A 13,755-nucleotide genomic window follows, 5' to 3' on the forward strand; every position below is an offset into this window, starting at 1 on the left:
TTTTTGTTTCAACAAAAGCGTATTCAATTTATATTTTTATAAACTGGAACAATGGTACGTTCAATTAAAGAGACCAAAGCCCATATCATCGTCCGACTCTTCAGATTCTTCCTGTTCCTTCTCTTCCTTTTTCATTCAGCAGCAACAAGAGCAGCAGTGGAAATAGCTGCTGCAGAAACTGGGGCACTGCTACCAACAGCAACGTTGCAGATCAGACTAATGATGTTAATGTTGGCCAATGCCTTTGCGAACAGACTGGGCCAGAAAGGCTCAGCGGTTACACCAGCTGTTTTGATCAGGGCATCGAGCTTGGCTTCAGTCACAGTGACCTGGTCATTGTGCAGGATGGGCGCGCTGTAGATACAGGCGAGTTCAGAGGTGGAGGCCATGGCGCTGGATTTCTGCGGGTCCGATGATACTTGTCGCCGAGGGAAACTCGGCTTTAGCTCCGATCGGAAGGACCGAGCAAATCGGAACTGGTTTAGGTGGAGTTTTAGAACCATTGCTTATTTGAGTCATCAGCTATTCTGATGTCTCAAAATTGTTAGGCACATTTTATGCACTTGATTATTTTTTGGAGGTGACTTTTATATGGATCAGGAAGAAGCTGTAACATTACCACATGCACCTGGGGCTTGGCTGGGTGTGGTTTCTACCAGTGCCTCCCTGTGGGGTTTGTTATGGTGAGTGGGTGGGTAAGTGGAGCTGAGTCCACGAAAAGAAAGCATTCTTTCTGGTTGTATCACAGCTTGGTATGGCTCCTGCTTTGCCCAAGACCGCAAGAAACTACAAAAAGTCGTGAATGTAGCCCAATCCATCACGCAAACCAGCCTCCCATCCATTGACTCTGTCTGCACTTCCCACTGTCTCGGCAAAGCAGCCAGCATAATTAAGGACCCCACGCACCCCGGACATTCTCTCTTCCATCTTCTCCCTTCAGGAAAAATATACAAAAGTCTGAGGTCACGTACCAACTGACTCAAGAACAGCTTCTTCCCTGCTGCTGTCAGACTTTTGAATGGACTTACCTTGCATTAAGTTGAGCTTTCTCTACACCCTAGCTATGACTGTAACACTACATTCTGCACTCTCTCCTTTCCTTCTCTGTGAACGGTATGTTTTGTCTGTATAGCGCGCAAAAAACAATACTTTTCACTGTATGTTAATACATGTGACAATAATAAATCAAATCAGATCAGATCAGCCATGATCTTATTGAATGGCTCCTAGTTCTTGCATTTTTATGTTCTGCAGTTGAAATCATTTCCCTGGAACACCTGGATAACAAGGACACCTATGTCAGACTCCTATTTATTAACTACAGCTCAGCCTTCAACACTATTATTTCCACGAAACCCACCTCCAAACTGGGCCTCGGCACCTCCCCCTGCGACTGGATCCTGAACTTCCTAACTCACAAACCACAATCAGTAAGGATAGGCAACAACACCTCCACGATCATCCTCAACACCGGTGCCCCACAAGGCTGTGTTCTCAGCCCCCTACGATACTCAAAGAACAAAGAACAATACAGCACAGGAACAGGCCCTTCGGGCCTCCAAGCCCGTGCCTCTCCCTGGTCCAAACTAGACCATTCTTTTGTATCCCTCCATTCCCACTCCGTTCATATGGCTGTCTAGATAAGTCTTAAACGTTCCCAGTGTGTCCGCCTCCACCACCTTGCCTGGCAGCGCATTCCAGGCCCCCACCACCGTCTGTGTAAAATATGTCCTTCTGATATCTGTGTTAAACCTCCCCCCCTTCACCTTGAACCTATGACCCCTCGTGAACGTCACCACCGACCTGGGGAAAAGCTTCCCACCGTTCACCCTATCTATGCCTTTCATAATTTTATACACCTCTATTAAATCTCCCCTCATCCTCCGTCTTTCCAGGGAGAACAACCCCAGTTTACCCAATCTCTCCTTATACGCCTATGACTGTGTGGCCAAATTCCCCTCCAATTTGATTTTCAAGTTTGCTGATGACACCACTGTAGTGGGTCAGATCTCAAACAATGGCAAGACAGAATACAGGAATGAGATAGAGAATCTGGTGAACTGGTGCAGCAACAATAATCTCTCCCTCAATGCTGACAAAGCGAAGGAGATTGTCATCGACTTCAGGAAGCGTAAAGGAGAACATGTCCCTGTCTACATCAACGGGGACAAAATAGAAAGAATCAAGAACTTCAAGTTTTTAGGTGTCCAGATCACCAACTACCTGTCCTGGTCCCCCCATGCCAACACTATAGTTAAGAAAGCCTGCCAATGCCTCTACTTTCTCAGAAGACTAAGGAAATTTGGCATGTCAGAGACGACTCTCATCAACGCCATAGAAAGCATTCTTTCTGGTTGTATCACAGCTTGGTGTGGCTCCTGCTCTGCCCAAGACCGCAAGGAACTACAAAAGGTCATGAATGTAGCCCAATCCATCACGCAAACCAGCCTCCCATCCATTGACTCTGTTTGCACTTCCCGCTGCCTCGGCAAAGCAGCCAGCATAATTAAGCAGCCCGGACATTCTCTCTTCCACCTTCTTCCGTCGGGAAAAAGATACAAAAGTCTGAGGTCACGTACCAACCGACTCAAGAATAGCTTCTTCCCTGCTGCTGTCAGCCTTTTGAATGGACTTACCTTGCATTAAGTTGAGCTTTCTCTACACCCTAGCTATGACTGTAACACTACATTCTGCACTCTCTCGTTTCCTTCTCTATGAACGGTATGCTTTGTATAGCGTGCAAGAAACAATACTTTTCGCTGTATGTTAATACATGCAACAATAATAAATCAAACCAAATCAAAGTCTGTGGCGTTGTTCAGCATCAGCTGGAATTCTTTAGAGGATTCTGCAATCTAATCTCGACTATCGCACTCTTAATTTTCTTCTTTTTAAACAGTTTGTTTTCAATTTGGCAGATTGTGTTTTCAGATTATTCCTTGGTGGTGCTGTGTGACCCAACAGCCTGTTGTACAGAGTGAAGGTGACATGGAAAGCAAATTAGACAAATGATGTGGGGATCTGCCGGAGCACCAGGAGAACCCCCTTCTCCAAGTAGTCCTGTGCGATCATTCCTGTCATCTTAAATGTCTCACTTCTAAAGATTGTACCACCAACACTTCAACACACCCATCTCCTCAGTGCATATTGAATAAATTAAAAATGCTAAGCCACAATGTTTTTCACTCAACTGTGAAAAATGAAATGCATTGCAGTTTGTCAAAATGATTTGAATGACTGTTTTGTACTTGTTATGACTATCAAATAAGCTGAATGGTTGTAAAGAAAATTATTTTTTTTTAAATCCTCACTTTTCTGTCAATTCTGATCTCCATCTCCCAGGGAGGCGTTCGTGAATGTTCCGCTGTGTGTTGGAGGATAGTTAAGGAAACCATGTTTTAATAAATACTTCCACACAAACAGAATGTCTGCTTTGCAAACAGTTCTCAGATTGTGCAAGTCTGGACACCCTGAGCAGCTGTTGGTGAAAATTTCAGAATTTACTGTGGTGGAATTAAGCAAACATGACTGATGCTGTGTTTGTGATACACACACAGACACATGTAAACATGCACATGAACTGTCAAATGGAATGATTTCCTGACTACATTTTTGTTCAGCGCCTCAAAGTCTATTGTTTTATTTATTTATGTAGTCTTGTGTAAATTAATTTTCGGGTTAAATGACCACAATTTAGTGCTTTAGTGTGCGTCAGATGTCATTTTTGGTGTTTAGAAATGACATCTAATTTAGTTTTACAGTATTAGAGGGTAGAACAGTTTATTACTGGCAGTAACATGTGTGGTTGGGTTCAGCCAGTGTCATTAATTCTCAGAGTGCAATTTCAGTGGATCATTAATATTGTCTGCTCCTGGAGATGTCCTACTGTCATTAATTATATTACATGAAAGAGAACTGCATTTATATATTACCCTTCTAGACCACAGGATGTTCCAAAGCATTTTACAGCCATAAAATCATAGAGTTGTTATAGTATCAAAGGAGGCCATTCAGCCCATCGTGTCTCTGCCACTTCCTGCAGGCGCAACTCACCAAGTCGCATTCCCCTACCTTTTCCCCATAGCCTTGCAGTTGTTTTTTCTCTTCAGATAATTATCCAATTCCCTTTTGAAAACCAGGAATGAGTCTGCCTCCACCACATTCTCAGGCGGTGCATTCCAGATTTAACCACTTGGAACATGAAAAGTTTTTTTTTCCCACGTTGCCATTGCTTCTTTTGCTAATCACCTTAAGTTGATGTGCTCCAGTGCTCGATCTTTCCTCCCGATCTATTCTGTCCGGACGCCTCATCTTTTTGAATATTTCTACAAAATCTCCTCTTAATCTTCTCTTGGGGGGAACAGCCGGAACTTCTCCAGTCTGCATGTTGGTGAGGATCCTCAACCATTCTCTTGAAGCTTTTCTTGCATCCTCTCTAATGCCTTTACATCTTTCCTAAAATGTGGTGCACAAAATTCCAGTTGTGGCTGAACCAGTGTTTTATACATGTTCAGCATAACTTCCTTGCTTTTTTACTGTGTCCCTATAATAAGTCCAGTAGTCTGTATACTTTTTTAACCGCCTTTTCAACCTGCAGTGTCACCTTCAATGATTTATGCACATATACTTCCAGATTCCTCTGTTCCTGAAACCCCTTTAAATTTGTACCCTTTGGCCAGAGGGATATGGGCCAAATGCGGGCAATTGGGACTCGCTTAGGAGTTTTTTAAAAAAGGGCAGCATGGACAAGTTGGGCCGAAGGGCCTGTTCCCATGCTGTAAACCTCTATGACTCTCTGGCTGTTCACGTCTAGCCGCTACTGCAAGCGAGGATAGAAAACTGGGCGCTCAGCCTAAACTCGGTGCGGAACCAGAGAATCCGAGGTGGGGAGAAACTACTTCTCACAGAGGGTGGTGAATTTGTGGAACTCGCTGCCCCATAGCGCGGTGGAGTCTGAATTGTTGAATGGTTTCAAAAGGGAGATGGGCATATTTCTAATTTAAAAAGGGAACGAGGGATATGGGGAACAGGTGGGGAGGTGGATTTGAGACCAGGGAGAAATCAGCCATGATCTGATTGAATGGCGGAGCAGGCTCGAAGGGTTGAACTTGCCTACTTCTGTTCCTAATTTCTATGTTCCAATGTAGCCTATGTCCTTTGGAAGTCTATCGCTATCCTCCTCACAATCTACTATATTTCCACGTTTTATGTCATCAGCAAATTAAGGAGTAGTGCCCTGCACACCCAGGTCCAGGTCATTACTATATTAAGAAAAGCAAGGATCCTAACATAAACCCATGGGGACCCCAGTCCTTCTCCCAGACCTTCCTCCAGGGCGAACAAAATATATTCCTTCTTCCAGATTAAAATATATTTTAAAATGTAGTCACTGTTGTACTGTAATGCACTGCAAGATCCCACAAACAGCAGTAGGATAACGACCAGGTAATTAGTTTTCATGACATTGATTGAGGAAGAAATATAACTCTTTGATTGACAGGTAAATATCAAAAAGCTTTAATAAAAATATCGAAGGTCATGGCCCAGAAGAAATTGGTATTGGGGGTTATGTTACAAAGAGAATTTGCAAATGTTAGATATTCAAAATGAAACAGAAATGCACAGAGGCTGACAGAATCTGGAAGAAAGAAAAGACTGCTTAATGTTTCAGATGGGAGTCTTCAACAGGAATAGTTCAATAGACACGAAATTCATATTAATCTTCCTTTATATTTCTATTGTCTTTCTCCAACATTTTCTGCCTTTATTCTGTGGTATGGCCTTCCGCACAATGGTATTTTATTTTGGCCATTAATCGTTCTCTTTGAAGTCAAAACATTCAATAAGAAGTTTAGTTACTCTGACTTGTTTTGCTTTGCTTTGTAATGCAGGTTCTTGTCAGTGAGGATGCTGAAGGTGAAGGCATAGTGGCCCATTTCCTGGCCCATGATAATAAACCTATTTCCTGTATGGCTTTCAACCCCAGCGGTGAGTACGTCTCATTCCCTCCCTCTTGTCTTAAATAAAATATTTAACTCTGAGGACTGCAGTTTGACTTTCTGCACTGGATCCAAAAAAAGGACCTTTAAAGGTTTACCGACGGCCAAAGAAATGCCCAAAGCTGCACGATTTGTGATGTGCCGCTAACATTTATTTCCTTTTCCTTTTAAAGATTTTAAAAATATGCTGCATCAAGATCATTTCACAGTGCCAACAGCTGTCAAGGCTGCCTTGTTTAAGTTGTGCTTCTCAATTTGGCTGTTTGATTGGCAGATAAAAATTAGGAAGGAATGTTATTTCGCCCACCAATCTAAAAAAATATATGCTTCTCCCTGTTTCATGACAACATACAACTTTTAAACACTCCACCACTGTAAATGAAGATCCCTTCCAGTGTTTTTTTTGCCTAATCAGGAATTTTATGACATTGATTTTTAAATTACCTTTCACCATTTGAACAGAGAATTACGGAGAATTTACAGTATAGAAATAGGCTATTCATCCTTAACTGGTTTATGAGCCTCCTGCCATCATACTTCATCTAATGTGATAGCCTCTTCTCCTATCCCTTTCTCCCTGTATTATTCCAGCTTCCCCTTAAAGCTATCTATGCTGTATTCCTCAAAAGTCTGAATTTCACGTTAAAGCTTAACTTACACTAATGTCTGGATTTACCTTTTCTAGACTGTTCTACACCTGGTATCCCACTGCAATCAGTCTTCTTCCAAATGCACATTAACATCCTGGCTTTGAAACATGCTAATCGGTGGTCAGCACATCCTCTTTATCAGCCTGGCTATCTGCTCCACTGCCGACCCTTCACAAACTATCTGGGTGTTGGTATAGCCCCTATCACTCAAGCAGCTACCCCATTCCTCTGGCATTTTCTCCTTCAAGCACTTCCCCTGATTCTATCCCTTTTGCAGCTCTCGAAGGGTAGCAAATGCATGGGAACACTACCACTTGGAAGTTGTCCTCCAAGCCACAGACTATCCTGACTTTGAACTATATTGCTGTCCATTTGTTGACGCTGGGTCAAAATCCTCAAACTCCTGTAACAGTGCTATGGGTGTACCTACCTACACGTCATGGACTGCAGCGGTTCAAGAAGGCAACTGACCACCAGCTTTTCAAGGGGAACTAGAGACGGGCAACAAATGTTGGCCTATGACGTCCATAGCCTGTGAAATATTTTTTTTTAAAAATCTGCTATTCTGCTGCCCTATGTCCATTTCAGGAGACTCCATCCACACTACTCTACTCTAGTCTATGAACTAGTTTTTCTTAATAAAAGCAAATTACTGTGGATGCTGGAATCTGAAACCAAAAGAGAAAATGCTGGAAAATCTCAGCAGGTCTGGCAGCATCTGTAAGGAGAGAAAAGAGCTGACGTTTCGAGTCCAGATGACTCTTTTTCAAAGCTAGTTTTTCTTGTATCTCTTCTCATCCATGGGAGTTGCCTTGTGCTTCATTGACTCAACTCCCACTAAACTGATAACTGTCCATCTTATACCCATCTGCCATTTCACATCTTTCTTCTTCTTGAAGACATTCCTTAAAACCCATCTATGTGGCCAAGGCTTTTGACACCCACCCCTTCTGTCCAGTTTTTGCTTTCCTGGACCCTGTGATATTTTCTACACTAAAGGTTCTATATGAACAGCAGCTAGCAGTTTCTTTACAGAGTATGCATGCCATCCATTATTTGTTCCAGAATATTTTGATTTGATTTGTTATTGTCACATATATTAACATACAGTGAAAAGTATTGTTTCTTGCGCGCTATACAGACAAAACATACCATTCATAGAGAAGGAAACGTGAATGTGCAGAATGTAGTGTTACAGTCATAATTAGGGTGTAGAGAAAGATCAACTTAATGTGAGGTAAGTCCATTCAAAAGTCTGAAAGCAGCAGGGAAGAAGCTGTTCTTGAGTCGGTTGGTACGTGACCTCAGACTTTTGTATGTTTTTCCCGAAGGAAGAAGGTGGAAGAGGGAATGTCTGGGGTGCATGGGGTCCTTAATTATGCTGGCTGCTTTGCCAAAGCAGTGGGAAGTGTAGGCAGAGTCAATGGATGGGAGGCTGGTTTGCGTGATGGATTGGGCTACATTCACAACCTTTTGTAGCTCCTTGCGGTCTTGGTCAGAGCAGGAACCATATCAAACTGTGATACAACCAGAAATACGGTGGCTTACTCACATGCTATCACTTTACCACGTGTTCTACAGCTTCAGTTGATATGAAAGCAACAGTGAGAAAGTGTTATATTGGTCAGATATCAATTTTAAATTGGACTAACTCGTTTTGCTGAAAGGTATCAGGACATAACAAAAAGGTTGAGAAAAGGTGTGCAGGTCCATCCTGCCATGCCCATCCAGACATCAGTGCACACCATCCCCCACCCACCAGCAACTCCCCCTACCCCTCGGAAGCTGTGCAGTGTTACCTCCCAGGAGAAGCTAAAGACGCTGAGGGAAAGTCCTGAGGTCAATTAACGAAAAGCTCTGGGAACTCTCTGTCGAACTGACAGTCGAGTAAGCTCTGAGACTGCGGTTGCCCTGACTTATCACTGTCCAAACAAAACGTTCAGAGAAGTGAACTCATAAGCAATGGTAAGATTTGCTTATTTTAAAATCATGAGTCAAATTCTATTACTTTAAAGAATGCACGAAGAAGGAGTCCAAGCAGTAGCACGCTATGACACATATTGAACCATTATGCTTGGTCTGTGCTAACACTGCTGTAATACAACAGGGAGATTACCGGTGACTTTGAAACCCATGAAAGCAGTGTGGGTACTTCATGCAAACCATCTGCAATTTGAGATTGTGTTTCTAATCCCTATAATGCTCCAGCACTGGTTCTTATGAATGGTAATGTTACTATAAAGGCCATGTGAGAGCTTTGAACTTAACTTTTAAGTTTATTTATTAGTCACAAGTAAGTCTTACATTAACACTGCAATGAAGTTACTGTGAAATTCCCCTAGTCGCCACACTCCGGCGCCTGTTCGGGTCAATGCATCTAACCAGCACGTCTTTCAGAATGTGGGAGGAAACTGGAGCACCCGGAGGAAACCCACGCAGACACGGGGAGAATGTGCAAACTCCACGCAGACAGTGACCCAAGCCAGGAATCGAACCCAGGTCCCTGGCGCTGTGAGCCAGCAGTGCTAACTGCTGTGCCACCGTGCCACCTACTCTCAAACATGAGTATACAGACATTCTTATAATCAACAGAAGAGTGACTGTAGTCCAAAGGCAAATTATGTCCCTTCAGAAGGATAATTTTGGACGGTTTTCTGAAGTAAAATACTGAGGATACTGGAAATCTGAAATAAAAACAGAAATTGCTGGAAATATTCAGCAGGTCTGGCAGCATCTGTGCAGAGAGAAACAGTGTTAGTGGGGAGAATTTTCCCAGCCAAGTGGAGGCATTTTAGGTGTATGCAGGGAGTCAAATCTCTTGAAATGAATGTCCGGTCGATCCCGTTATCATCCCTCCTCTTTCGGGTTTCGGCAGGACAGAATTGAAGGTGAGCTGGGTACCCTTTCAATCTGTTGGGTGAGTTATTAAGGTGATTAAAAAACAAATTAAGAACTTTTTTAGCCTTCATTTGTGGATTTCCTAGCCAAGGGACCGGTTCCTAGCCTGTCAGCAACTCACCAAGGCAACTGCACAGCAGATTGAGCTTCTTCAGTGTATCTGACAAGCTAGGAAGCCTTTCCCCAGTTACATTGCAGAACTCCAGCCAAGAGGCTGCTTTTCATTGTACTAATTCTCTTGGAGAGTCATATCATTGCTTGACGGAAGGCACTTATCTGTCCAGCTTCAGTTGCAGTTGCCTGCTCCTGGCCTTCACCGTGGCTTGGGAGTCGCTAATGGAGCTCTACCTTGTACCTTTGCAGAGGGACAAGAGTGGAGGCTACACCACTGCCAACAGCTCCAGCAACATTAGGAGCAACAGTGGCAGCTGCAACTGCTGCTTTCTCCCCAGTTACATGCCTGTCCACGGGACACAGGGGTTTGACACCAAGTTCCACCTGGAAGGAGGTGATCCCCAGGATCTACAGGAAGAGGATCAGCTCTCATGGCAGGTTATGGCCTCCTGGAATAAGGGATTTGACCTTATCTCCCTGGATTATGACCCTCAGGCTTACATGTCCAGGAACGGAACCATCACTGGACACTGTTTCCATTGGGGGGAGCGGGGTAATCAGGATATTGAATGTAATGATCCGCTATGATTATAATGAATGGCGAAGCAGGCTCGAAGGGCCGAATGGCCTGCTCCTGCTTCTAGTTTCTATGTTTCTAACCACTATGCTGCCATAATAATGTATCCACTGCATATTGTAGTTTGCATAACAGGTTATGAGCTTCAATAAAAAGCCACTCAGCAATAAGAGACTTGCGTCTGTTGCTCACGTGTCACCCCTAAGCTAATACCTGATGGAGATCACACTTCCCAAGCAAAATTACTTATGCACCCAAACCGTGCACCAATATTATATTTTGTGTTGTTGTTTTTGTTGAATCAAGCATTTACCTACTTCTATGTTTTAGCTGATCCACATTCATTGCACAAGACGGGTCTGTTCTCAAAAATGACCCATTTTGTGTTCAGCTTTAATATACTTAGTAATCATTTATCTTCATTCCTGGCTCAGAAGACAGATTTCTGCAAACGGGCCCCATGCGTTCTCTTTTAAAACTTGGATTATTTCCATTTTCTCTTATCTGAACAGCTTTACTTATTTAAGAACTGGGACCATTCTTGCTTCCCTTTCTAAACCATTTTCAATACCTTTGTTCTGGGTGTTGATTTAATGTTTACCAGTTGATTTTTGAGGGAACAGTTGACAGACCAAACTCCTGAGGTTTTGCCTCTCTTGGGAAAGTTTTACTAAGATTCAGTTTCATGAATGAACTGCTGTGTTGGGCCGGAAGCCCCAACCTCGCCCGCGGCTGGGATTCTCCGGTCCTGCTGCAGTGAATGGAGACCTGGCTGAGCTCCAAGTTCTTCGTTCTCGCTGGCAGCGGTGGCAGCAAGGCGTGAACAGCCAGAGAATTCCAGCCACATGGTGGGAACCAGACAGAGCACCACAGACTAGAGCCAGGTGATTAATATTGGAGCGATATTCGGCGGCACGGTGGCACAGTGGTTCGCACTGCTGCCTCACAGCTCCAGGGACCTGGGTTCGATTCCTGACTTGGGTCACTGTCTGTGTGGAGTCTGCACGTTCTCGCCGTGTTTGCGTGGGTTTCCTCCGGGTGCTCCGATTTCCTCCCACAGTCCAAAGATGTGTGGGTTAGGTTCATTGGACATGCTAAATTAACCCTTAGTGTCCCGGGATGTGATAGGTTAGAGGGATTAGCAGGGTAACTAAGCGGGGATAGGGCCTGGGTGGGATTGTTGTCAGTGCAGACGTGATGGGCCGAATGGCCTCCTTCTGCACTGTAGGATTTCTATGATTCAAGTTACAAGTGGGAAATTGAGGAGAACTAAAATATCAGGAACAAAGGATTAATTTTTAGGAGTTAATTTTCATTGAGGAAATTAAAACCAATGGAAAATGTTTTTTTAGAAGACAACTGCAACTAACCCCTGCTAAATGTTTGCTGACACTTTGGAAAGTATTCAGTTTTCTAGTATTGACACCCTTCACATTGGTGAGCACAGAATTCACTAATAACCTTAACTTTTAAAGTATGTAGAGACAATAACGCAGAGTTGCATTTTTTGAAAGTAAAACTCCTGCAAACTGCACATTCTGCACAGGTAATTTGTAACTCCCCTGCCTCCAGTGTTAACAACCTGTTGCTCCGAGATGTCAGATGTGCATTGTTTCTTATTACTGATGGGCCCACCTGTCAGAGGTGCAGTCATACAATGGAAACTGTTTTTATGAATGGAGATGAAGGGGATAAATCACTCCATATTATGCAAAATGATGAATGGCCAGAATATGAACTGCAATACTGGACTTTCAGCTGAGACACGTGAACTCGTACTAATGCAGGATCAACGCAATGCTATAATTGACCCCTGATCGGTGAATTATTTGAGGCACAATAGGCAGTTCAAATTATTTTCCAATGGATTTAAAGTGACTGCATTATAATTTTTAATCTTTTTGATGTGATGATGCATTGGATCAATGGATACAGACTGGTGGTTGGGAGGCAATGTTAGCGCAATAAGAACCCAGAACCAACTTAAAAGCACCTCATGAGGCTCATAAAATAGATTATGTGAATATTAGTTACCATAGAGTGATTTTAAAGCTGCAAGGCTCAGATAATGGGTGTAAACTGCTTGAGCTTCCCTTATGCGGTTAACATTAACTTTCACACATTATACATTTGTGTTCACCGTAAGATTTTCTTTGCTGTAGAATAGGTCAAAGCCAGTCCATTGTATCAGGTTTAACATGAATTCTACGTAGACAAAAGCCAGAGAATTTGTTCAGAAAGAAAAAAAGGCTTGCATTTTTATAGCACCATTCATGGCATTCAGACATCCCAAAGTGCTTTACAGACAATTAAGTACTTTTGATGTGTAGGCACTGCTGTAGGAAGCACACAGTAAGAAGTCTCACAACACCAGGTTAAAGTCCAACAGGTTTATTTGGTAGCAAAAGCCACTAGCTTTCGGAGCGCTGCTCCTTCGTCAGGTGAGTGGGAGTTCTATTCACAAACAGGGCATATAAAGACACAAACTCAATTTACAAAATAATGGTTGGAATGTGAGTCTTTACAGGTAATCAAGTCTTAAAGGTACAGACAATGTGAGTGGAGAGAGCGTTAAGCACAGGTTAAAGAGATGTGTATTGTCTCCAGACAGGACAGTTAGTGAGATTTTGCAAGTCCAGGCAAGTCGTAGGGGTTACAGATAGTGTGACATGAACCCAAGATCCTGGTTGAGGCCGTCCTCATGTGCGCGGAACTTGGCTATCAGTCTCTGCTCAGCGATTCTGCGCTGTCGTGTGTCGTGAAGGCCGCCTTGGAGAACGCTTACCCGAAGATCCAAAGATCTTACCCGAAGTCCAAAGATGTGCGGGTTAGGTTGATTGGCCAGGTTAAAAATTGCCCCTTAAAGTCCTGGGATGTGTACGTTAGAGGGATTAGCGGGTAAAATATGTGGGGGTAGGGCCTAGGTGGGATTGTGGTCGGTGCAGACTCGATGGGCCGAATGGCCTCCTTCTGCATTGTAGGGTTTCTATGATTTCTATGAAGATCAGAGGCCGAATGCCCGTGACCGCTGAAGTGTTCCCCCACAGGAAGAGAACGCTTTTGCCTGGTGATTGTCGAGCGGTGTTCATTCATCCGTTGTCGTAGCGTCTGCATGGTCTCCCCAATGTACCATGCCTCGGGACATCCTTTCCTGCAGCGTATCAGGTAGACAACGTTGGCCGAGTTGCAAGAGTATGTACCGTGTACCTGGTGGATGGTGTTCTCACGTGAGATGATGGCATCCGTGTCGATGATCCGGCACGTCTTGCAGAGGTTGCTGTGGTAGGGTTGTGTGGTGTCAGCACGGATTCGTGAAGGGCAAGTCGTGCCTCACAAATTTGATAGAATGTTTTGAGGAGGTAACTAAGTGTGTTGATGAAGGTAGGGCAGTTGATGTCATATACATGGATTTTAGTAAGGCGTTTGATAAGTCCCCCATGGTCGGCTTATGATGAAAGTGAGGAGGTGTGGGATAGAGGGAAAGTTGGCCGATTGGATAGGTAACTGGCTGTCTGAT

At 43.6% G+C, this 13,755-nt stretch overlaps 2 protein-coding genes and 1 pseudogene across 7 annotated transcripts in view; 2 read left to right on the top strand and 1 right to left on the bottom strand.

The window, feature by feature from the left end:
• Positions 1–13,755, top strand: part of eral1 (Era-like 12S mitochondrial rRNA chaperone 1) — a 682,619-nt gene that overhangs the window by 514,409 nt on the left and 154,455 nt on the right. The gene's annotated exons all lie outside the window — the stretch shown is intronic.
• The window catches only part of bcas3 (BCAS3 microtubule associated cell migration factor), a 915,564-nt gene that overhangs the window by 217,975 nt on the left and 683,834 nt on the right, over positions 1–13,755 (top strand). For all 5 annotated transcript variants that reach the window (XR_013499066.1, XM_078224612.1, XM_078224615.1 and 2 more), the window contains exon 13: positions 5,892–5,988. Coding sequence is in view for 4 of the 5 variants with exons in the window: in XM_078224612.1 (XP_078080738.1) it covers positions 5,892–5,988 (97 nt within the window). In the remaining variant the exon portion in view is untranslated. The remainder of the gene's footprint in view (positions 1–5,891; positions 5,989–13,755) is intronic.
• Positions 61–389, bottom strand: LOC144501889 (large ribosomal subunit protein P1 pseudogene; annotated as a pseudogene).

The sequence above is a fragment of the Mustelus asterias genome, chromosome 12, assembly GCF_964213995.1.
Source record: "Mustelus asterias chromosome 12, sMusAst1.hap1.1, whole genome shotgun sequence".
In the NCBI taxonomy this organism is placed as follows: Eukaryota; Metazoa; Chordata; class Chondrichthyes; order Carcharhiniformes; family Triakidae; genus Mustelus; species Mustelus asterias.